A 27,784-nucleotide genomic window follows, 5' to 3' on the forward strand; every position below is an offset into this window, starting at 1 on the left:
TCTTCCTTAAACGATCAACATGATAAATTGACAATATTTGAGTGATTCATAAAGCAGAATATATTCGTCTAAAAAATAACAATTAGGGCGCGTGTGTTGTCGTTCATTATACTTAAAGTTACTGCGTAGTAGGAATAAGTTATGTAAGAAATGAAATTTGCATTAGCCTTGACGCACCTGATCAGGTGCAATGTGCATGAACATCCTGTTCGTCTACCTCAAAAATAGGATGATGATTGAAATATATATAAACGGTCCACTAATCCCTGTCTGTATTTTTTTAAACAGCTTGGTTTTGTTTTGTTAACATTTTTTTCTGTTTTCTCCTTTATTTTGTTTCGTAAAAAAGCTCCCTCATCCACCCCTTCCAACACAAACACTTTCATTTAAACAAAAATAATTTAGCTACATGTACATATATTCATTTTTTTGCTTTCAATTCAGTAATAGAATTTTAAACGCATTAGCTGAATTTTTTGCGATTTTGAATTTTATATATTTCGCACACACGGCAATGTTGAAAACATTCAATCATAGCACATGGAGAATCCATTTTTATTTTCATATAAATACAGGTTATTTATTGATTAAAGAAATGAAGTCGATGCGTCCTTTGTCTATGTGTATGCCAACCCAAATGCATGTGTCAAAGAGTTAAATCGACCGAAAGACCTTACAATAAGTCTAAAATATGGTAACATATGTTCTCTTGTACGAAACAATGATTATCGCATTCAATACTAGTACTTGTAAATGTACATGTAGCAGTGTCGAGTGGCGCAAGCTATAATCACAGGACTATGGACCCCCCACCACCCCCGGGGTAGTTGACTCTCCTTTTGATAGAACTTCCTTTAAATTCATGTACACAACATGTCCTATTTCAAATATCCAAAAATTATATATGGAAATAAAAAAACGCTTTAATTGTGTAAAACTATCCCAAACATGCATGTATTTTTTTAAATCCTCTTTTTTATATGCATTGTCATGTTGTAAATTTTGAATTTACCGGGTAGCAGTAAATACAAAATTTACAAAGTTGTCATGTTGTAAATTTTGAATTTACCGGGTAGCAGTAAATACAAAATTTACAACATGACAGCAATGTAGTGGGGGGGGGGGATAAATCTTTTATTTTCCTTTAATTTCAAGATGTCTGGAAAGAAACATGGTGGGTGCATGCTTCAAAGAATTTCTATCAAAATGAAAGTCAACTGCTCTGGTGATCTAAATCGGTGGAGTGGAAAGGGGGGGGGGGGGGGGTGGGGGGCTTCCTGTCTTCAAGCAACCATGGCAATGTTCTTTGGAACAAATACCGACCCATACTTTAGACAATATTCACCCAATTGCATTTTTCTCAGCTGGTGATTTTACTTTGAAAAAAAGTATTTGAGAGATTAAAGCACCTGTGTTACTTTTAAAGTAAGTTTGTGTGTTTTCCTCAAAGTAGTTGCTCGTCTGTCACATGATGTAAGTTGTTTACAGTTATCAAGCACGTGCTCAACTAAGTATAAGGAATGCTAGAGATTATAACCAATTGCCATGTGATTCTATAATTAGACGATGATATAATATAGACGTACGCTGTACATTATGTAGAATGATCACAACCAATCGTAACTACTCAGCCATTTCCGTCTCCGCAAATGACTTTATATCGGTTACGTAAAAGGGCGGGCGTGATGGATCATAACCTGTTCATTGTTAAATCTGTCACGGTATAAAAATGTGTGAAAAGAAACGCTAAGTGTATGCATTTTTATCCATTTGCGTTATCTAAACCAAAGTAGTACGGTATCTGCTCAATGACTAAGTCCTACACTTTCCGCCATGACGTTTTCCCGCGTTCCTGAGCACCTCGATCTTCATATATCTTTCCATCAAAAATAAAATATCATCAAATTAATTCATTGTATTTATTAATTTTTTTAAACATACAATGTAGGTTTCCGATCCAAAGTACAATTCCTAATTATACGCGAGGAATTAATATCAGCGTAGAATCGCGAGAAGCACCTCTCGCGGATTTTAAAATCTCGCCATTATTTTATTTAACTACAAGAAATATGGATAAATGTTCCGCATTCGCGATTTTATATTCTCGCGATTTGATACAAAACGGCGGGATCGCGGAATTAAGTACTCGCGTAATATAAAGAATTTACGGTATTTAGTCAACCCTCGTTCTTGGTTACCCCGTTCTGGAATTTTCTGACCAATTCTCTTACCAGGGGTCGTGGTTTGCAAGCGTCTATCCATCAAAACTAAACTCGTGCATTCAAGAAAGGAATTGCCTTATTTTATTTTTTTAACATTTGTCAAAACTTTGCTTCTACATGTATCATGTATAATACTCTAAGTACATGCAAGTCTATAATAAATGTATTCACTCTTTACGTAATCATTCAATATTATTTCATGGCAAGTATACATTTTGATGCTAGACATGAGAGCAAAGAAGTGGACACGCTTTGGCAGATCCATTTCTGGCTGGTTTATGGAAAATGAAAGTAGGTTTTTCAAAAATTTCCTAATAATTACTTATCCGATAAAATACGTTCATAGCTTAAGGACACCATCTTACACGTGATGAAATACCAAGTGTATATAAGCAGTTACTCTGGTGCAGGCATTTATACTCTGTCCCAATATATCCTCGATTCACATTTTGCTTAATTACTCGATATTTATAAATACCGCAGGGTTCAAACGATATTCAAAAGTAAGTTCAAAAGTATGAGAACATTCCAAGATTTTTTATTTGAAACGCCGCCGTTAGCTTATCAGGTTTCAAGACAAGGCCAAAAAAAAAAAGATGTCTACGGGAATTTGTATTGCTGTAAGCCCGGATGATATCGTTGAAAAATTGCGCGAGGTATTCCGATTGACTTCCGACTGAAGAAAAGATGTAAACATTCCCCATTATAAATTTCCGTAAGAAATCTGTTTTCGATCCTGTGATTTTTTTTCGAGTAATATATGATAATGTGTTAATGAAGCTTTCTTGGAAATTTTCCCTTCGGGCTTTGATCGACCTAAATTGCACTTCTTTCACAGGTGTGTATTTTTACTTAAAATCGTCCAAATATGCAGCATAAATATCATGGGACAGACTATTGCAAAAAGTCTTAATTTATAAGTATAGATATCGGCAATAAAAGCATCCATATCTGTTGAATTTTCCTAAAATGAACTTTATCGCATAATTCATCCATTCATCTTTCCTTTCTTCGTATGAAACTCACAGAGTGTGAACATCATCGTCAAATTAAACTCTGTTCATTAATAACTATGTCTGTCTTACATTCATCGTGTTTTCTATCAGGCAATCAGCTGGACATAACTCTAAGTTTGAATAACATTCCGTCAGTTCTCCAGCTGTCAGCAAAATCGTAACCGTTTCGGGTCACTTCTCTAAAATCTTTTATACAGCATTACAGGCTTCTTAATTGTTATACCAACGCCTTTGATTCAATGTCCACGTTTTGGGGGTTTTCTCATCTTTTTTTAATGCACTCCACGTGTACCGGGATTTCCCGGCAATAATGAAGACAACCTTTTTTTTTACCAGATTTCTTTAATAATGTAGGTTTTTAGACTATAATATAATAAAATTAAATAAATATAACATAATTGTATAATATCAAGTCATAAAATACATTTATACATTACTACGATAGAATTATCTTTAAATACATTTCCATTGAAATATACACATTTCACATTCCCATATACATATAATTTCATGTACATTAATTCTGTCCAAAAAATCAGAAAGACACAATTAAGAGTCCCTTCAACAATACGCTGATGAGTTAGAATGGCAGATTGGCGACTAAGAGCAGTCTATAAAAGTAAAGAAATCGTCAACAAGTTAATCCTTCATATAAGCCCCGAGAAGAAATCCATCAATATTAACAAGACTGAGACGTTACTGTTACTGTTAAGAGATCACACCGAATAGTATAACCCAGGGATAACCCATTTTCGCTAGCCACGGGTGACGACCCACGGCTTTTCTCTAATTTGTTGAAAGCTGATAAATCTGCCAAGGGTGAATAGAGAAATACTGGGTGTCGTCACCTTGGCTAGCGAAAATGGGGATATTCATTCCAGGGACATCATTGTTGTAAAATCGATCGCATCATACAGAAATAGGCCTCTTGTCTACGCTAAAAAGAGCAATCTGAAAGAATAGATCGAACAGAAATGTCACGAAAAAACCACAAAATCTTCATATCAAATGAATCCCTGACCAAGAAACGTATGGATCCCATAGTAAATACGAAAACTACTGAAAGACAAACCCATCGACTAAGTGTGGACATACGCGTACGATGGTAGAATCATGGCAGAAACTTTAACTGGCAAAAAATGGACAATAACAATTAGGTTCCGACGCCTATGATAGATATAATTTAAATATTTATTTATCTACATATATTATATTATACAAATTTCAATCATTCTTCTTAATTAAAATTTGTACTATGCTACAGAATTAGATGTTTATTCTGAAGAAGTAGAGAGCCTTGTTTCAGTCATTAAATATTCAGTTAAGACTTAATACTTTGGTTGCTTATTGTGCTTTCCAAGTGTTTTTACTAGGAAGAAATACATGTACAACTCATGCATTGATTAACTTTGATGAAGATAATTTTGAAATAAAACCATGATCTTATAATCATGTACACTTAGGACTAAATTTTCAGTCTGATGCTAGTCGGAAATTAGATCTACACATACCAGGTACTTATGAAAAGGCATGCAAACTGTTAAATATTCTACGTATGCTTCAAAACTCCTTCTTCGTGATTCACTAATAAAAACTATAAGAATGCATGGAGATATTGTCTGGGATGCATTCCATTGTAATCAAAGGGAAGAAACCCTATTAGGAGAAATTCAAATTACATCAGCTATTATCACTGGATTATCAGTTTAATTGTTCAAGAAATTAACTTTACCATGAAATTGATTGGGAAAAATTATCTGTCAGAAGAAAAGTACATTAATTAACGCTATTTTACAAGATAACGTATGGACTGGCACCTAACTATCTCATAGATCTCTTAAAGTCCTGCATTCTTCCCGAAACTATTTATCCTTTAATAACATTGATGATAAATATTTTGTAAAAGGTAGCGAAGGGTCTGTTCCTCGTATGTGACATAAAATTACAACCATGCCGCCCTATTATTTATTGATATTGATTTCAGTCCAATAACAATCAAAATAGGATGCATATTTTAACAAACACAGGATGATATTAAACGGATCAGGGCGAAAGTCCAATATACATATGGCTGCATGATGAATTCTGCCTCGTATTATTTAATAATACGATAATGGAATATCATTCAGTTATGGAATGATTTACTTTTTCATATTAGAAGCCTTCCATATCTATCTTCTTTTTCAAATGCCATTAAGAAATTTTATTATAAAACCCCTAAAAAAATTTTTAATCATGGAAATCGCATAAAAATATTATCCATTGTCAATTAAGGAGTAGTACTAGCAGTCTAAATGCTGACCTTTAATCTTTTTTTAATACTGTTTGCAAAAATTGTAGGTTTCGTATTGAAAACGCACTCAATTTTTTCCTTTTAATGTCCTAAATATGTTAAGGAAAGAAATACGCTACATCATTGCATATCAGATTTTGGCATACAAAAACCTATAACTCTTGACTTTTTGCGGTCTTGAGACAATGATATTTCATATGTTGAAAACATTGCCTTATTTGATTTTTTAGATAAATACTCGTATATTGCAAATACTAAACGATAATTATGTAAATCAACTGCTGTGTATGTATATGGGTGTTTGCTTGTTTATTCTTTTTCTACTTACCTATTTACCATAGTTTTATTACTTGATTTTTTCCTCCTTTTTTCAATTCTTTATTTACTCAAGACCAGTTGACTGGTATTTGAGTTTCGAAATACATGTAAATGTAAGTAGATACTTTACACACACACACACACACACACACAGTCAAGTAACTCATGTACAATAGAAGTAATAAAGATAAAAAAAAGTCGAGTTTTCAAAACAGAAGGTTGTTCAGGTTTTTGAAGAGCAAACTTTGAGAATTTTCTTAATAAATCTTGACAATTTTTTGTAGTTTTTCTACATTATAAGTATTCATTAGCTCATAAATGTTATAAAATTAGGGTTTTAATAGTATTTTTTGAACAAATACAGTTTTCTATCGTTTACAAAATGTGTACATTCTAAAATATAATGAAATTCATTCCCAGTGATATTAGAGTTCTCTCATACAAATGTTCATATTTTCCATCTACTATAAATCAAAATAAGAACTATTATTATTCCATTTTGCATCCATTTATTAGATAAGCAATAAATCAAAGGATTATAGAATTAGATTCATGTAATATATTTATGTGTGCCTTGTTCCTCATGTAGAAGGCTTACATAGGCACTGCCTACTGCCAAAGCTATTTATGTAAATTAGATTTATTTACACAATAGATATGTTCAAATCAATTAAATCAATACACGATGGCTGATCCAAAAGTAATGTCAGAGATGCTATAAAATCTTTAAAATTCCGCGTAAAGTGACACAACTTGTGCTTTGAGATATCTACCTAATTCAATTCAGATCTGAAAATTTTAACTGTTTAATGCATTGTGACAAATAATTCTGAAGATAGAATATTTTGCAGAGCGTGAAACAGGATAGTCGCCGCACGCTAGCGACGTTATTTCTAGTTCTTTGGCTGGTTGAATTTAGTACACTATAAAAACTGGCCACGATGCTCATTTTTACATTTATTTTCATTTTTTTAAAATAAAGTAACTAATTACTCTTTTTGTAATCGATGGGGTAGTATATTGGATATTATTTAATGTGCGATCAGTTTGTCGAGGTCTCTTCAAGAAGTCATCAACGTAGCTTAATGATATAGCTCATGACGTTAGAATCTAGTCTTAAAACTTTCCCTCAGAGCGTATATCTTTTATCTAATTTATTTATTAACATTACATATGCTTTTATTAGATATTGGAACCAAATCAAGGGTACTCTGTTCACTTGCTTTCAATTTTAGGTTGATTTGTCAATTTCAGTACATTTTCTAGTGATCTCTATCCATCGAAGCAAAGATTGCCTTGTATTACTATTCGCATGTCCAGCCTTTTTATTCCTTGATCTAGAGACAAAACTATTTGTGTAGATATCCGAATGGACGATTACGTTCCCTAATATTTTAAAACAGTTAGAAAAAGTCTATGATATATCTGTTTCAAAATATTGTGTTGTTTGGGTCTTTTTCAAATATTGAAGCATGTGATTCATACATAAATACAAACCTTAAAAAAGACAAAAAGAATTCATGACGCGGCGATGTCACGTATATATCATACTATAAACATCAATATCTTGTTAAGTGTTCAACGATATTAATCAAAACTCTACTTCAAATTAGATTTTTTGGTAAGAAAAATTTTGATGTATCATTTTATACAACGCAGCGCCAGTGTGAAACGCGGTGCATTGTGTGACATTACTTGTATGATAAGAGTAAGGTTACGCTTGATATAATATCTGGATCATCAGAGCTGCTGCACGTAATAATGAGCTGACAATAAAAAATTATTCCGTTGGTTGAGTTGTTTATCTATGTCGTTTATCAAAAATGCACATGCATTAGCTTCCAGTTGGTCGAAACTGTAAGTGCTTCTTGTAAAAAAGGATGAAAGCAAAAAGCTAAATTATCACTCTCTAAGAGAGCACGAGAACGTTAAAAAAATGACTATCTACATGTCGGTCAGCTAGATCTTTTCGATAGAGTTGTAATGCCATTATCATTATATGACTGTGAAGTATGGAGTTATGAAATTGTAGAACTAATTCCATTAAAGTTTTTGTAACACCTATTGAATTTTAAAAAGTTGCACTCCCTCAAACACGGTTCGTGGAAAACCGGGGTTTCTATTACAAATCCATCTGCTAATATTTATCATCGAATGGTTTCATATCATATAGGGCAATATTGTTCTCCGGTCCAGAAAACAAAAGCCTGCCTAGAATAAAATTGTTTATATATTTTACAAATATTTGTTGAAACAATATAAAAATGAATTTTTTTATAAGAAGAACACATGGATTGATTATACTGTATGCATTCTATTTCTTGTAAAACTGTGGATTTTCTAATATTTGAAACGAACAATGACCGTGACGGTCAATTGTAATTTAAATGTCACCCGTCCCCATAGTACACAGCATGATCCACACACCCTTTAAAAGGGCCCCATCTACGCATCAAGCGAAGCGTGACATCCAAGTGTCTGAAGGAGTTCTATCAACATTACTTAATGCGCTGATAAAACATTGATCAGAGGATATGTGAAAACTCTTACTGGACTTCCATAGAGTAAATATTGAATTACCCCTAACATAAACATTCGTATAACTCTGGACAAAGAAGTTGTCCATTGAGTTACACTCCACAGCCGCGTAAAACACCCCAGGATACATACCATGATGACGTTTTGTCCCTGTCCACAACTTAATAACAATGCAAGAGGGAAAATCAATTCCTTTTCGACAAGGGTCAGTGGGAGATATCGAATTGATGTGCGACGAGAACTGAAACAACAGAGTCAATTTGATTGAACAAATGCAACGTGCGATAGTTTATTTCCGTAACCTAAATATCGGGGGTTGGGGTGATATTGATTGTCTCTTGTTCGTCATTATTCCGTCTTTGCATCCCCAAGACCAAAACGAAATAATTAAAATACGTTCAAGTTTGTTCACATGTACGAATATTGTTCTCCTTCAAAAAGTTAGCAACAAGAAGTATTTAGCCTACTTCGTATCTGATATCCTTCCCCGCGAAAAACAAATCACAGAAATTTTTGATTTATGAAACATTTTCTCCTCATATTGTGCTTGAACGTTGTTTTTCTCCAATTGGGGTTTAAATAATCTTAATTTATCCAGGTAGAAAAAATAGATATTCGACATGGTGTAAACTGTTTTTATTTGCAACGACTTTATTTTGCGGTTACCTATACCGAAAAACTTGAAACCGGTGACCAATTATCGCGAACAAGTATATATCATAAAAAGATAATTCCAAGAAGACTGGTCAACTAATAACAACCAGATCTATACCAAGATACCCTCGATTCACATTTTGCCTAATTACTCGATATCTATAAATTATACCTCATGATTCAAACAATGTTTATTCAAAAGTATGAAAAATTTCCCAGATTTCTTACATGTAGTTAAAACGCCCCCGTTAGCTTAACAGGTTTCAATGCACAGCTAAAAATGTGATGTCTACGGGAATTTTGTATTGCAGTAAGCTCGGATGATAACGTTGAAAAATTGCGCGAGGTATTCCGAGTGAATTCCGAATTTAGAAAAGATGCAAACATTCCCCATTATAAAACTCCGTAAGAAATCGGTTTGCGTTCTTGTGAACTTTTCCGAGTGAAAAATGATAATGTGTAAATGAAATTATTCCCTTTCATCAATTTCAATTGTACGAGGTATGTGTATTTTTATTAAAAATCGTCCAAACGTACTGCATAAATATCTTGGGACAGACTATACCCTATATTTTCTAAATAATCAACGAGTTTTATGGATATAATTCATTAATTGGAAAGGAAATAATCCAAGGATATAAACTTTGAAAATTGATTTGTTTTCTTCTTTATATAAAACAAAAGGAGGTTAAAATAGTCATCAAATGACCTAGACCATCGATTCCTCTTAATTACGGAAAACATAAGATAATTTGTTCGTGGCATGAATTGCAAGCCTCGGTTATAGATAAATGTATATCAAACTGATATTACAATAACAATTCGTGAACAAACCAGTATATTCATAATATCAATACGATTTTATTCATCATGATGATGACAGGCAGATTCAAAATACATGATTTTGTATAATGTAAAGAAAACATGATATGTATGTAAAAACAACTAATTGCACTTGATTTTTATATCATATTATCTAATAATCATGGTTTTTTCTGCATATTTTCAATTAAGGAAACCAATACGAAGAATGATTTATATCTAAAACCGCAAACTCAGTATAATGAAATGCATGCGAGTGCTATTTTAACGTGAACTTAACTGTGAAAAGCGCATGCTGTAATATCCAAGTACGCATATGGTGTTTAAAACATGTTAATGTAATGCATCAGCAAATGTGCAGGAGTGAAAATTGTACATGTATCGCTGAAATCTTATCTGAAATGAAAAAGCCAGAAAGTTTGCAGCAAAGCATTGCTGGAAGCGACAAGCAGAAGGTAACTTCGAGATACATATCATGTCATTGAGAAAAGAAACCCAGTCTCAAAAAGGAAGACTAGTTCAAATATTTGCATAATCTGGTGGCGAGTTTTTTAAAACAATTCTATAAACTACAGTGTTTCATGTAGATACATTAATTTTGGCGTTTATTCTATTTGCATTCGTAGCAAAAGTTTCAATGTGCAAAAAATTGCCTTCAACATAAGGTTTCATTAGGATAATGATAAACGATTTCATGTCTTAATACGAATTATCTCCCTTTTATGAATCTCCGCTATGTATAACACTATGTGGTTACCAAAACAATGTTGTTAGCACCAAAAAAAGATTTTTTGAAATAAGAAAATTGTAATACATTGTTTTAAATACTCAGTTAAATGTTGTTGTCAGTATATTGTCACCACTTTTCGACACAAAAACCCTAAATAAAACCACTTGTTGTTGGATGTATTTGGTACGTATGGTTGAATCTCAATTGGCGGATCTAATATCTGCCGCCCCTTGTCCGTGTAAATTGAATAAAGCACTTGCTGGTCAGAGTTACTCACATTCAAGCTCAAAAAATAATCCATAGCTCTTTGGTAAAATTTATCAAATCTGTCTACCACTTCCCCGAGACCAAAAAATAACCCCCCTCCTACCCAAAATAGATTGTCTCTAAACACGGACACTAGATCACTGGTTGCTACATGATTGTTAACGCGATTAAACGCTATGCGAGAGGGGTCAAAATCCCCAGGCACCTCCATTTTATAATAGTCAAATTCATTTACTACATCTCGGAAATATCCGACATCAATCCATCCGTAGTAGGTGGTGTCAAACAGTTTCTGGCGGTATGTGTCAGCTACTACTGTAAATTTGGCGTTTTGCGAGGCGGGATATAGAGGATTCACTGTATTCGGATAATATCGGGGATAATCCGGCTGGTCATAGATCTCTTTGATCTTCTGTACTCTTCGGAACGCCTCGATATCTGTCCTGTTCATATAAATTATTTTTGTACAGCTCAAAAGATCGCTCCGTATATTTCGAATCCAGTCTCTAAACTTTTCGGAATCCGTATACACTACCAGTGGATTCAACATATACTTGAAAACCACCGCCCAGTTCATATACAGCTCTTTCGAAAACGTCTTTGCATCTCCTTTCCTAAACGTTCCAAGATCCCAATAAGCTGTGATTAGTGTAAAGTTTTTGGAAACATAGCCTTGTATCTTTTTCCTGTGTTTCTTTCTAACGTGGCTAAGTTCGGATAACAGCGTTGACGCATTCCAGATCTGAATTTGATTGAAAAAAAATAAACATTAATTATTCAATTAAAAAAATCTCATTTTAGTAGTACATGTACATATAAAATTAGATTATGTGGAGATCGACCGACTTGTCAATCGGATATTCTCCATTTTGTAAACTTTCTTTCAAACTGCTTGGTCCGATATTTTCGCCGTTTAGCATTTTTGTTAAGTGTGGAACGATTCCTCGTAACATCCGTATTTTTACAGAGATAGCAATATTTGAATAATCAGTGAATAAAAATGATTTTTACTGAGTCACACAAAAATACAATGCGCGTGCGTAATGAAATTTACCCAAATAAAATTGATTAAGTTCCGTTCCTCGATTACTTGGGCTGGTGTATACCGGATTTATATTAATCGATTACACTGTTACTTTAAAGATATATCTTTTTTGTAAAAAGTTTTACATGTGGCTTAAGATTTTATTATTTGGTACATTTTTGAAAACTATTTTACGTTTGTCGTAATAAATTTTCCGTCGTTTTTTTTTTAAACAACCTCACCGGCGGTTAATAGTATATATACAAAATACAGTCTATCCTTAGGTAAATTTGACAGTACAGGTAAATATCGTACAATTCCGTGAAGTTTAGCTCAAATCTAATCTATAACACACTACCCTGTATCTATATCAAATTTTATTAAATTTAATAGGATGGGTGAGGGGTGTAATTGACGCCTATGTAATGTATGTACTAGTACATTCAAGGTTGTTTTTCCGATTGTAGAAAAAGCCCGAGAAGTGGAGACTGCCTAGGGACCATCCGATATCGATAAAATTGAATTGGTCTTAACACTCAGTCATGATATAACTTTAAAGACAGACAAACGACAGAGTTCTTAAGAATTGGATACCACTGTTCTATTGACTGAACAATTTAACACTAACGTGTTTAATGGATTTTTTGTAGCTGGTTGGCATTTACTGTTCAAGCTTAAGGAGGGACAGTATCCCCGTAATATCCGGTCAAATGATTTGTGTTTGAATTACTTTTTATCAATTTAAAAGTTTTAATTCATTCGTCAAAAAGTGTTTGTGTGTGTTCGTGTGTGTGTGTGGGGGTGGGGGGGGGGGGGGGTAGGCGTCCAGACCCCCCCCCCCCCCACAACCCCATTCCCCGATGCTAGTGCCCGAACATAATCACTCAATAGACAATAGCTGTTGTAATCGAGTACAAAAAAATGACGTTTTATCTGACTAACAATTGCTGCTACAGTAACTGTTCTATTTCGGCTTAGTTATGGACAAGTTTATTCCAAAAGTGGGGCGCCTTAAAACAGTTGTAAATGCCTGCATCTTTTTTTAGTACATGTGTACGTATAACAACTGTAGGTGGCCTTTTATTTAGTATTACATGTTAAGCAGATGACCTATTTCTAATTGATCTCAATTTACGAAAACTCTTCTTCATTAAAATTTTATAGAAATACATTTCCAAGGTTTCCGGCAATATTCATTGTTTGCTTCTGTTTGCAATTCATTGTTTGCAATTCACTGTTTAACAATTCATCGAATGCTTCTATTTGTTTTAATGTGTCATATACGGATTGTTGTGTGTGCTGATTTATCTGAATTGGTCTGGGGGGTTTTATTGACTCAAAAAATACTTAAGATTTACATTTTATATCCACGGGCCTGAAAGTCAGTCTTCTTAGATGAGATTAACGATGATATTTACATATCGAAACAAGGTACATGTAATCTTTTTGAAGGCATTTGGTCGGTCGGGTGTTTATACATGTACGTATTAATTCATGATTGTGAATTTCTATCGAGATATACAAATAATGATATTTAATAAAACAAAACGGCGGTAAACTCTTAACATTGAATATATCAATATATCGATATTTATATACAACAGTTCCTTAGCTATTTGCTAACACCAGCTACAATGTATTTCGCTCACCTAAAATTGGTACAAGCGTATTTAATATTTAGTGGTAATGTTTTATAAACAAATTTGCGTAGATTTGATTTAGCACATGTCTGTATGTATCTAATTTATATGAAAATGCAGGACATTTAGCAGTATACTTAATTTAATATCATTACAATAAATATATGCTCTCCGCTAAAAATCACAACTTAATGTAGACATGTTCTGCAATTTCAGTAATATACTATGTAAGCAATTTTCCACCTTTCCTTTTACACCTGGATTGATACGAAGTAATATGAAAAAATCGACCTGTTAAATAATATCACATTGTCTCCAAAGTTTTTCGTTGGAAAGTTAGAAACATTTTCCTATATTTTGTCTCCAGAATTAAAGAACATTCATTGGTTAAGCATTGTATTTTAATTGGATTAAAGATAAACTGAAGTTCAAATTGATTTGGACTTGTCAAAAATATTTGTTTATGCTCTTCCAGAAAGAGAAAAAATTGTGTACTAACACTTGTGTGATTTTGGTACTCAAGGTGAAATAGAACCATTTTAACAAGAGCTTGGACTTTGGGTAGTTGTGTTAAACACCAATGTGACGTAGGCCTGTCTATTTCAGTGTCGGCCACTCAGCCATGGCTCTCTGAAATCAACAAGATTTGTCTGGCTTTTAAGCCAAGACTACGCAATCGGTGCATATTTTGCTTGAAACCGCGTCATATTTAACTTGTTTTGATGCAAGAAATAGATAGCTACGTCCTCCTGAAAGTCCAAGGTCTTGTTAAAATGGTTCTAATGCTGAAATTAGTTTGAAGTCATTATTTCTGTATGCTAGACAAGTATCTATTTTCGCTACGCTTTAAATAAAAATAGAAGACGGTAACACATGTTGTCATCTCAAAATAATTGTGGTCTACGCCTCCTCAGACACGTGTTGGAAGACATGTCTTTTCTATTGTCTTTTTTCCCCAGCTGACACACATAAGCTGTGAAGAAAACGTACGCGTAAAAAGAGCCTGACAAAGCCCCAGTATTCTGTGTGTTAAAACGACGAAGATTTTAATAACATTTGGAAAAAAAAACCATATTCCCCATTGCCGTAAGAGGATAATCATCTATACCGCCTTACACTGTACATGTGTGCCCATATTGTTACAATGGTGTTAGAACAGATTTCCTCAATCGATAAAACATTACATGATGCGACAGATGATGTCAAGAGAATACCATGGTATTTCTTATTAATAAATATACAGGGTTTACAGAACAAAACAGAGATTGGTATTGCCAGTTAGATTTTGAATTCATTGATAAGTCAACTAGCTGACAAATATTCTCTCAGTTACTATATAAGTAGTTAGTTGAAAATTTAATTTTATTATGTAATTTTATCTAGATAAAAAGCATACGGTACATGACAATCTTAGAACCATTTTAACAAGAGCTTGGACTTTGGGTAGTTGTGTCAAACAGCAATGTGACGTAGCCCTGTCTATTTCACTGCTTGCCGCTCAGCCATGGCCCTTTGAAATTAACAAGATTTGTCTGGCTTTTGAGCTAAGACTATGCAATCTGTGCGTATTTCGCTTGAAACATCGTCATTTTTAACTTGTTTTGATGCAAGAAATAGATAGCTACGTCCTACTGAAAGTCCAAGGTCTTGTTAAAATGGTTCTAGATATGTCTTGTCATTTCTGGAGACCACAAGGCACTTTTTTTTATATACTTTCTATCAATTCTACGCTTTGTCATATACTTGTATTTCTAACTAGTTTAAGTAAACTTGATCAAAATAAATAGTGGATATGGGGAGTAGTTCATGTACTAGTATCAACATCAGAGGGTTATTTATTCCACGAGTAACACCACTGGAGCATGTTCGAGCATGGCCCGCTTGTTTTATAGTTTAACTGAATTTAAAACGTATCTTAAGGTCAGACGACACGTTCCTCAATTTTATATAACTTTTTCCAGGAATTTGTTGATGGTTTACAACTACTCTGACAAGCTTTCTTGCAAAAATTAGGGTACCTTACCAGGCATTTCTGCAAAATACTAGAGTATGCAATATCCCATAATTAATCTCCTTGAAAATACACTTGAATTGCTGATATAAAAATAAATACATATACAGCACAGCAAAATTCACTATATCGGAACTCCTTCTCGACCGGGGCGGGGCCTCTAGAACCTTTAAGCTTCTGGCAATGAGCGGCCCCGGTTCTAACCACTCGGCCATCTAGACACATAACCACATCCAATTAAATTTTAATCATTTTTAAAATAATTATAAAATTAATATATTTATTGGAACTCTTTATTACGAGGAGATACAAAAAAGATTCTCGAGGAACGTGTCGTCTGACCTTAATTCATTTGCAAACAGAACCAAATGATGTAGCACCGTTCACTGCATATTTGTTGGGTTTCACTGTTCTTGATTATATCGGTTATTAATTTGAATTTTAGATGATAAGTAAAAGAGGCGATCACCCGTCTGTATCGTACGATGTCAAAACACTTACATGAGAAAACTATCTAACCGGGTGAACGTTCTTGGAAAAAGTTGGATCATTAAAATGAAATAACTTTCACTCTCATTCTGTGTCAGGCCCCTTAAACTCGAAAAGCAGGCCTTCCTTTCTTGGCCTCTGTTATTTCTACAGATTACGGACCGTGACGTTGTATACCCCCCCCCAACACACACACCGGTTATTTGGCCATTATTTTCGAGCTTAGCTGTTAAGGTTTCCTAAGCAAAGTCCCACATAAATAATGCAGTCTTTAGTAATGTTTGACCAGGGTCTACTGTTTCACTAAGTCAATAGTTTATTTAAGGAATAAGGAATCGTGAGGTGATCAACGGCCGGGGGTTATCAAATTCAAAAAGGCCCGAAGGGCTTTACGATAGGGGATGACGTTCGACCATATTTGATCACCTCAATGATAAGAATGATTTCTTATTAATTATAAATATATTATTATAATTTTCAGCAACTATACTATTAAATATTACAATAGTCATTTATGAAATGTACATGCATTGGACAATACATTACAAAATCAACTTGCAGTCTTATCACAAACAAAAATATTGGAAAATGTAAATATTCGGCGCTATAAAATTTAACCCATGTTTAATCACAAGTTAAATTTGAAATATGATACTTGCTTTATTTTTTTTAATATTGGATAAAAAAAAATTCATTTTTTATATGTGTGATGCATTCTGTGTATAAGGGTGGTAAGATATTGTTGCTTATGGAGGCTATATAGTTACAATGAATATTGCGATTTAAAAAAAAGTAGTTTACAACACAGTTACAAGAATTTGTTACATTTTTATGTCTGGTAGTATCTATTGAGTCATTGGATTTTGAATGGGGGAGCCTTTGCAGTCTTTTCTAACCAAACAAGTTCGCCTGATCAACTCTTTTGTTGTCAAGATTTTTGAGAATGTGTCCCCACCCCACATTCAAATCGTTGCTACATGCACGTGCCTCTAAATTCGTGTGTGATTTGTCAACAATAACATTTTAAGGGACATGTTCACGATTTTTGTCCAATTTTAATTTTTTAATCTAATTGTTTTATAAAAGTAATACATTTCTAATGATCACTCAAAATTTAAGTGTCAGTCGTAGAGTTCTAAGCAAGATACAGAGTTTACAATTCTTTGTTAGTAAACAAGGCTTGGACCATGTTGTTGCTTACATTTGTTCAATATACCGCTAAATGTTTGTTCACAAGCTGATATTTCCATCTACTACTTCGTTTTGTATATAAAAAGCCGTTCCTAACGTTTGTCACATTTATTTTGGATCAAACTTGCAATTTTCTGTTCAACATTCAACATGTTAACAAAAACATGACCTGAGGTTTGTTTACATCACATAGGCCTAATTAAATTTTGACCAGATTTTCTGTTCAGCATTCAACATGTTCACAAAAACATGACCTGTAGATGTTTACATAACAGACACCTAAATAAAGTTTGACCAGATCTTGGCCACACCCCTTTAACAACTGTACATTTAAAAAAAAACAAAAAACGGAAAATAACATTGAATGGTTTTTTTTTAGATTATAATTGGCAATTTGATAATCAATGACTATTTTATCGTTGTAATATTTTATATGTAGCATACATGACAATTAATAAAATTTACTGATTTTGTAAATATCCCCAATTGTCTTGTTTGCAATGAAAAAAAAATCAAATACTGAAACTTAAATAATGTAGTTCCACAACTTCGTATTATAATTTTAGGTATGCTAGTTCTTGTTGAAGAATTATAAATGTTGAGAAAATGTTACTGCATAAATTTGACACACACGTGGAAATCAGAATTGCGCAACACAATATTACATGTACTTACGTTGTGGTTTTCTTGTGAATGAATAAAGTTGTCGAGGACTTTGAAACGTCCAGTCCTGTTCATAAAATCAATGCCCGAGTTTGGTATGATGAACTTTTTAAGGAGATATTCATCCACTTTTGATTTATCTTCGGACACAAACTCGATTGGAACATCCTGTTTGTGAAATTTAAATAGATTCCAGTTTTCCAGGTACAGTTTAGTGGTTAGCAACATCATAATTGAGACACAACTTAGAAATCCAGAAAAGTAGTAAAAATGCCTTGTTGTCATTTCGTTGTTATAAGGTTGTTTTTTTTTTTTCTTCACATTTTTAATATTTTTTTTAACTCCGAAAGGAAAGCACGGTATAACATAACAGGATTAGCCATTACTGTTGCATGTTCCCATTGGAAAAAAAAAGAAAGGGGCACACGATGGGAGAAATTTACATCGATGGCCCATTACTCAATGTAAGGCATTTAAAATGAATTTTTATTAACTGGAAAAAAATACTGGAACAAACTACAGATTTTTCAAACAAAAAAATTTGATTTTTACAGATATTGCAGCTTTATAAGAAATTTCATTGACTATCCAGGTTACAATGCATTCACGCTTGACTTACTTGATCGCCAGCTGTTGTATAGTTCTTTATTTACTCAGTCTAATTGAAATCACTCCCCCTTCTCCTTAAAGGCGACTGTGAGGGGAAGGGGGTGGTTTTGATCAGGCGGTAACCCAGTCACAATGGTTACGTTTGATTAACCACCATTTTGCCTTCGCGAAATCAGACTTACCTTGTAAATACTGCTGAAGTAAAATTTAATATTTTTTTTCCACAATCAAGTTTAATTGGGTCATTATCAAAATATGCAGCCTTTTGCGTCAGTGTCAATTTAAAGGGGGGAAAATAATGTTCTGGGGAATATATACAGTACCATTGGATTTTAGAAACTTAAACCCATATTGTTGAACAAATAAATCGACAGTTTTACTGCTTAAAGTATAAAAAAAATATTATTTGTAATGAGATTTCAGTGAATTTATGTTGTCATTAAATTTTTCCAATGTCTTTAACCTACAATATCTTCAATAATATTGATGTTTTATTCCAAATATCGCCGTTAATTTTCAAAACAACATTCATATTTTAATTTCTGCTATGCTCCTTAACAAGTTCTCTTTTAAAAACAATGAATTTGATGAGATATATGCTTGTACAACAAATTTTGTCATTGGTGTTACAAGGCAAATTATATAAAAATATCTTAAAATACATCAAGTAAATAATATTGTACTACAGTTGGAATCCCCCAGATCATAGTGACATCATTCCCTGCTAGTAAAAAGATAAATGTATCAGTGATGACATCATTGTGATAGAACATATGGCAGAAAATGTTAGTATGCTCCGAAAAATACAATGTAAACTGTGTCAGTGGGATAACGTGCTATTTAAGGTTTTCTATTATGAATGAACAAAAAAGTTTTTCACATAAATGATGAATGTTTATCACATTATAACATAGGCTATGTAGCTTCGTGTAGTATCTGTTCTCTTGGGTCATACTGCTACATTTACTATGGATACATCAGTGGTATAACGGTCAGTGGTGTAACCAAAAATTGTTGTTACACCACTGAAAAAACTGTTACACCACATGACATTATTTAATTATTTTACTTTTTCTTCCATTTCATTTATATTTTGAGCATTTTGAACAATTGTTATTTATCAATTTTACAAGTCACAATACACTGACACTGTCACAATAAGGAAAGCTTGACTATTTAATTGCAATTGTGTTTTCTTAATCTGGAAAATGAGACCTGTTACACCATTGACATTATTTGAAACACCATTGACATTTTGTATGCTCTAATTATGTTTTACCCATTTAAATACTTGATTAAAAGATAAAAGTAAAAACAAATTTATTCTAATAAAGAAATGAAATTATCCACATCAAATTTTTATTAAAAAATCAAATTTTTTAATGACTTATAGTGTACAATAATATATTATTCCACTGACATTTCACATTCCCTATTATGTTATACTAATTCTTTCAAATACTTAAAGGTAACAAATGCTAGCTGAGCTTCAAAAAACATATATAGACAAAGAGGAAGTGTATATGCATTGTATGCATAGATTTTGGAGAAAATTGGAGAAATTTCAATTTTATTATCCAAAGTGTATGATTGATATGAGCTGGTATAGTATTGAAGATGTTGTTTGTGAGATTGATGAGCCGAAGAAAGTTCGAACTCGGTACAAGGTGGATAAAATGTGTGGATGCCAATAGTAAAAAAATAACATCAAAGAATGAGTGAATTCATGTAAAAAAAACATCTACATGCCATTTTTGTGTCATTGGTGTAACACTGATTATAAGTGGTGTAACAGTGTGTCTATCTTCAGATTATAAAAGAAGGAGGCACGAAAACTTTTATTTAAGATCAAATTTATCATGTTTTAAATGCAATCAAAAATAGATATTAGTTTATTTTACAAAATTTAACACGCTTATCTCTTATTTATTATCGCTAGGTCAGTGGTGTAACTTTTAGTCAGTGGTAAAACATAATAATCAGTGGTGTAACGTGCACATTTTTCTCCAAATAAAATTAACTGACAATGATTCATGTATATTTGAAAACACCAGTGCATTTACAATAATGTCTTTTTTATGCTCCATTAAAAGAAAAATCCAGTTGTGTTCTTTTTAATGCTCAAATTAAAAATTTGTTGAGTAACATCAAGACTTTGTCTCAAATGTTATGTTGGTCACTATGTAAATGTGTCAAATATTTTTTGTTATCTAATTCTAATAACTTTAAATGAAGTTTGTTGATATAAACTTTATGTCCATCATTTTAAAAGAATTATTTTATTTTATTTAAGAATTTTTTCCTATACTATATGCCTGTTACACCACTGACAAAATTTTCACAGTTCATTTAATGTTAGTCTAATTATCAACCAAATGGTAGATTCCAATGTTTGCAAATTTTTAGATGTTATACTTCATTGTTTGTTAAATGTGTTTTTTGCAATCAAAGTATTTTTTTCACCAATAATTTTCTCATGTTTTACATATTTTAAAAGTCTGCATATTTTGATAATGACCCATCCCCCCTATATGTTGGTTATACTACTTACAAGATCATCTTCGCTTCTATAGAAACAGCAAGGATCGTCACCCTGGGCTAGCGAAGATTCTCATTAAGATAAAGAGCTATGCATACAAATTTTGAATCCAACCTTAAATATGACACTTTTCTTTACAAAATAATATTTTCTAGCTAATAAAATATATCTTAACATCTAAGAGGGACTTAATGGCTTGACCGCCCAACCTTAATAGTTTTTATTGCTTGTAGGTCTGGGGTACTTTCTTCATAAATTTTTCCTTACACAACCTTACTACATGTATCATTTTTGTCAACTTCAAATCTCATTCGCGGCATTATTCTGAAAGTTTTATACACCCAATGGTAATGTCACGAAAAAGTTTCGTGCTTAGGATTGTTGTTGTTAAAGTTGGTTTTCTGTACTGTAATTGATAAATGAAGTCGATATACAATCAAGATATTTATTCCACAAGGGTCCAGCATAAAGTCAATTATAAACAAATGATAAAAATGATGACAAATAAAACAGAGTACTAAACAATGAGTCTTTACAAAATATGTATAGAGATGCAACATAAAAAGGACCACAATAAAATGAGTCTTTGCATACTCTAACACAATTGTAACATATACACATGCTAAGTGAATATTGACCACATTAAATCTGTGTTTTATAAGTACATAGCTATATCATATGATTATAAATAAAAATTAAAATAAGGGGAAAATTAACTAAAATGGAGAGATCGCTTGGCTGTGATGAGGACCATAATTATTGAAAAGTCAACCATGTTTATTTACATGTAGTAGTAAGCTACGAACCTATTCTTAGTGCGAGTACACATGTACTCGGCTATGTTAACGAGCCGAAATAAAAATGTTAAGTGAATTAAAGTTAAATATAGATCTTAAGTTCAAATAAAAGAAAGCTTAGATAAAATAAACATGTTAAACACTTACATTATAATTTAAGAACGATCGATTGGAATTATTTAATGAGACACGCATTCCCTTAACGAAATAGATTTGTAAAACCCGCATTTCCTCTTGGGCGGAAGTATAAACAATGACTAAATTTAGAACCAATCACGTGGTTATTCCGGAAGACGCGTTAGCAGTTATCAAAGTGAAAAGCGGGGAATAGTAATTATTGATAAGTAAGAAAATCAAAAATAAATCAAATAACAAAATATTAGAACAGATGGGAAAATGATTATGAACATAGAAAATAAACATTCAAGTTAATATTTCTGGCTAACAATATTTTCTTATCAAAGCATGTAATATACATGTATATAAATGTAATTTCAAGACATTGTAAAATTCAATGACAGAAAAAGTTGAATGTTTTACCCTTTAAAAAGACAAATAGTTGTAGTAAAAATGCATATAAAAATGTATATAAAATAATGTCCTACCTGTAATTGATAAATGAAGTCGATATACAATCAAGATATTTATTCCACAAGGGTCCAGCATAAAGTGACGCGCTGGGATCTTGGGACAAAAATCGACTTAGACCAGGTGAGGTACATTATAGGTTAATTACTTGTTGTATCAATAAAAATAAGAGAGGATTCCCTTGCGAGGGCCTCTTGACAAAAAGATAGGTATAGCGTGGGTTCAGACAAAGGGGCTTAATCCGATGACCTGACACTAATTGAGTAGATCAAACATCAAAAGAAATTTCTAATTGAGAAGTGATTTGTTACGTAAAATTTGTTTGACCTTAACTAGATAGATATTTCACTCATCGCCGTGATAAGTGTGAATATTTACGAAACTGATTATCAAGTGAAAGTTAACTGTTCTAAAAGAGCAAACTCATTCTCCACAGAATCTACAGAACGATGAAGTAGGTCAGTGAGGGCAATTGTGTCATCATGATTTTTCTTAATTGCACCCATGACATTGTTAAATCGAGCATCAACAGTAGAGATGAAAGAAGATAAATGTTTTTCTTGAACAGCCATAGCTTTAGCAATTTTAACATTGTTACGATTAAGGAGTTGCATATGACGCTGTAAAGTATTAATATCGTCTGAAGTAGCAGTGCCAAAAAGAGATTTGGAGATTTGGCCGACAAAGTCAAATATTGCACGCTTAGATCTGGAAGAGCCAATGAATTGATTTCGATGGGGGATTTGGGATTGGGGTATAAGGGCATGGATTTCATGGACAGTGGAATTGACACTTGCCATCGTTTGGGTTCTTAAAGTATTTAGTGTTTTAATAATATGTTTGCTGTACTTGCACTGTGGGGCGTTGTTACAGTACAGTTCTTGGTTTAAGTAAACCGCTTTTGGTAGTGGGATCTGGAATGTGTGGGCCCAATATTCCTGTCCCAGGTAAAGTTGATGGGTTGGTTCAAAGAGGACTCCATAATTCAGTCGTTGGACTGCAGCAGTATCACCGGTGGACACAAAACAAAGGAGAGACAAAAGACTCATGATGAGGAAGACGTTGGATAGTCCAGGAGTACCTTTGGGAAGGAAGCAAGATTCAGGATTATGTTCTGTACACTTTGTTAGCACTTATAGGTAACATGTTAATTGCATGAGATACATATAAAAATACTAACAATGGTCCATAACGAGTGGCTCAGGGAGCAGAGATAGAAATAAGATTATAGGAAAGGTTAGGTAAAGAGTCTTGGACTAGTCGATGTCAAATCTACTTGTTGAAACAAGTCAGCCTTTTGTTCTTCTTTCGGGAAGTCCCTTTTTGTGTTTTGGTAATGTGAAAGTCTTTAACTAGGATTTGTGGTAAGTTTTCCTCTGGTTCCCATGTGCGTTCACTGTGACCCATCCATTTTACACGGAAGAACTTTTTGCCGTTTTGGAATTTGTAGCGCAGAAGTTTTTCTACATAGTATTGTTTGTTGGGGTCGTCTGTATGGGCATCGTTTTCATTGGCTGGGGGTTGTTGTTCATTTTCAGGTGTGGGCAAAGTTTGTAGTGGGGTCTGTTGTACCTGTGGCATGGTTTGTTGTTGTTGATGAAGGTTGTTTGGCTCCATTTGCTTTGGTCGTTCCTGTGGAGGTACATGTTGGTCGTTTCTCGGCTCATCTCGTGGAGGAGGATTGAGACTTGGCCTGTGATCAGGGTTGTCATATGGTTTCAGTCTGTTTGTATGAATGTATGATTTGAGTTCCTTGTGGCTTGAACATTTGCGTAGCTTGTAAGTGTTGTTCGGTCCAATTGCAGTTATGTAAAATGGGCCATCCCATGGATTGCTAAGTTTTGGGGAGAGACCAATTGGCACTTTTGTTGAGTGTAACAGGACAGATTGTCCTACACGGAAGTTTGGTGGTTCTTTTGTTTTCTTATCATATTGTTGTTTTTGTTTTTCTTGTGCTTTCTTGATGTTCTCCTTTGCAATATCCTTGACTATTTTGAGATGTGCCATGAGATCACTGACGTGGGCTTTGGCGTCTCTGTTGAGTCCTTCTCTCGGAACAAGGGATGTGTCAAAGGGGAGATTCATCTCTTTACCAAACACAAGATGGTAAGGTGAAAGGTTGGATGACTGTGTGGATGGACTCATTCTGATGGCCATCATTACTCCTGGTAGTAACTTGTGCCAGTTTGTTTGTTCTGGGTTGATGTAAGTTCGAAGGCACTGCGCAATTGTACTATTCATTCGTTCACAAGTAGAGTTTGTTTGTGGGTGGTAGGAGCTGGTGAAATGTCTGGTTACTTGAAATATTTCACAGACAGCTGTGACTAGTTTACTTAGAAAGTTTTGGCCGCGGTCGCTGACAATAACACGTGGGGCTCCATAACGTGTAAAAATCTCAGAGAACAGTACATCTGCTATTTCCTTTGACTCCTGGGTCTTAAGTGGAAAGGCCTCTGGGATCTTGGGACAAAAATCGACTTAGACCAGGTGAGGTACATTATAGGTTAATTACTTGTTGTATCAATAAAAATAAGAGAGGATTCCCTTGCGAGGGCCTCTTGACAAAAAGATAGGTATAGCGTGGGTTCAGACAAAGGGGCTTAATCCGATGACCTGACACTAATTGAGTAGATCAAACATCAAAAGAAATTTCTAATTGAGAAGTGATTTGTTACGTAAAATTTGTTTGACCTTAACTAGATAGATATTTCACTCATCGCCGTGATAAGTGTGAATATTTACGAAACTGATTATCAAGTGAAAGAAAGTATTTCCTTGCGGCGAAATGGGTTTTATAGTGTCAAAAGATATTAGTTACTTTTTGTGCATTTTGTTCCTGAAACAGTTTGAAACACAATTACAATATAAAGATACAATATGTAGAAAATAGGAAAATTTTCTATAATAAAATATTTCTGATAAGGGGTCAAATGTACCTTATGATAGTAATGTGGTAGCAATGACTACGGCTGTTCTTGAATATGCCTAAGGACCAAGTGAACAAAATTGGTAATCTGGATAGATATTGGCGGTGTAATATTTACTTTATAACAGAAATAATCAATACTTCTAATCAGCATTATACCAAAATTGATCATAACCATGAAAAGGAGTCCGAATAATTCCGTGACCTTATATCGATTTGTGAACGGTGGCGAGTAATTTATGCATGAAGCTCATATGTACACAATTACAATAGTGATTAATTAGCATACTCCGGGAGGTTATACCTTAAGTTTACAAATTTATTTACATTTATTTCGACATTTTTTTTTCTTCTCGGGGAGATCAGCAATCTAAAATTTTATTGCACGTACTTGATCTGATGCTCAGTAAAGATCTTTTTAAAGACCTATATTTACACATTGTTCCCTTTTTATTTATTTTTGCTAACTATGGCTATTGAATTTAATACACTAGTATGTTACATAAAAAATATGTCAACAGTTGCTTCGTTGCTACCGCAAGATGAACAGGCTATCATAACCCACTACTGTGTTTGCTTTCGATGTCAGTTCGAAAAGCGACAAGCTAAAAAAAAAACCTGAAAACGTTGTTAACATTTACTGAGAAAATTCTCAAAGTCTGCTCTTCTTTAGAAAACTATACAACCTATTATATTGCACTACTCAATTTCTTTTTTTTATCTTTACTACTACTTCTGTACCTGCGATCGATATCCTTGCCTGTTTTTGTGTTCAAATTGTTTTATTATACTTTGGTTAAACATTAAATACCAGTAAACTGGTCTGGAGTGAATAAATAATTGAATTGAATTGTATCAAAAAGCGCTGATAATATAACTCGGTTAAGAACTTAGCAAACATTGCAGGATAAAAATGTCATAGCCTGCTGATTTTCTATTTCCTGTAATTACTTTAAAGCTTTAGACACACCGTAGGCTGTCTTTTACATGTACAAATTTTGATTCTCAATAATTTAATTTTTGTAAAGAACAACACCACTAAAACTGGAAATAAATTCATTTCATTGTGTTCTTGAGTGTTTCAAAATTATGAAGAAAATAACGCTAAAAATATAAACGTATTTTTACAAGTACACACGTGCTTGGTCAGGTACTCGTCATTATTGATCGATAGTTTGGTATTTCGACTTTCTAATGCATATGCTATATTTACCTTCTTTAGAAAAAGAGTTCTGCGTAAAGATAGAAGATGTTGAAATTCTGAAGCTGAAGTATTTGGATATTTGCTTTACTGAATAATGGTTTATGACCCAGCATATTATTTTAAATAATTTAAGACAAATCTAAATTAATGGTTTAAAACGTATTAAAAAGCAATGACACCAGACATAAAATATCTCTCAAGAAATATCACGATTGAGAAAAAACAAATGGTACTAGTTTTTTGTTTACATTTCACCAGTCTTAAATATGTTACTTGTACCGCTAAGTAATGTACTTGTTTAAGTTAAGTATATTTAACAGATATCAAGAATTATTTTCTGTTACAAACTCATAGCATGCATAGGTCTACTGTATTTCACAGGGTTGGTTCAAATATTTGTGGAGGTATACGGGAGACAACTGGAAAAATGATTATTATACTTCTGTATTAATCATGAGTACATGTATGCGTGTATGTTGTGTAAAAATGTTCCCAACTTAAAATCAAACACTCAAAAAGTTGTTTCAGAAATAAATGAATACTGTAAAATCATTAGAATTCGTGGTGGCTCAATTTTCGTGGTATTCGTGGGTAGCCCTCAACCACGAATTAACACCCTCGAAGAAAACTAATGATAATAGATTTAGTTTTCATACTAAAACTAAAAAACGGCTAATCCACGAAATTACATACCCACGAATAAGCAAAATACTGACAAACCACGAAAACTGCCCCCACGATATTAAATGATTCCACAGAGTGTGTGTGTATATATATATATATATATATATATATATATATATATATATATATATATATATATATATATATATATATATATATATATATATATATATATATAAAGCACAAGGAAATTCACTTACTTTGGAGCTCCACAACCGTCCCGACCGCGGCTTGAACTCACGACCTCTGGAACCCACTCTCCTTTCAGTGGCGCTGACCACTCGGCCATAAAAAGGCAAGACAAACAATCTTGCTTTCGATGACGACGGAACCTAGTGCGCAGGTCGCTCACTACACGGCCGTTTGAGATACAGATGGAATACAGTTAAACGACAATTTGAGAGGATCGAAACGATACACATTGCATAGATATATACATTTGTACATATAATAAGCACACACATTGCAATATGTCTATATATAGGTATGTCAATTTCAGAGTTATTGCAATGTTTGTGCTTATTATATGTACATGTATATATCTATGCAATGTGTATCG

At 33.3% G+C, this 27,784-nt stretch overlaps 1 protein-coding gene across 2 annotated transcripts; it reads right to left on the reverse strand.

Moving 5' to 3' along the window:
• Positions 1-9,911: 9,911 nt before the first annotated feature.
• On the reverse strand, positions 9,912-18,587 carry LOC105347701 (uncharacterized). Of its 2 annotated transcripts, XM_066081612.1 has the most exons (3): positions 18,498-18,587; positions 17,891-18,046; positions 9,912-11,602 (listed from the first exon to the last, which is right to left on the reverse strand). In XM_066081612.1, the coding sequence occupies exons 2-3, from the start codon at positions 17,951-17,953 to the stop codon at positions 10,709-10,711; spliced, it is 957 nt and encodes a 318-aa protein (XP_065937684.1). In that variant the 5' UTR covers positions 17,954-18,046; positions 18,498-18,587; the 3' UTR covers positions 9,912-10,708. The 2 variants fall into 2 exon arrangements, with proteins under 2 accessions (XP_065937684.1, XP_011455176.4); XM_011456874.4 differs by lacking the exon at positions 18,498-18,587 and having other exon boundaries at positions 17,891-18,420.
• Between the last annotated feature and the right edge of the window lie 9,197 nt (positions 18,588-27,784).

This window comes from Magallana gigas, chromosome 4, assembly GCF_963853765.1.
Source record: "Magallana gigas chromosome 4, xbMagGiga1.1, whole genome shotgun sequence".
Classification (NCBI taxonomy): Eukaryota; Metazoa; Mollusca; class Bivalvia; order Ostreida; family Ostreidae; genus Magallana; species Magallana gigas.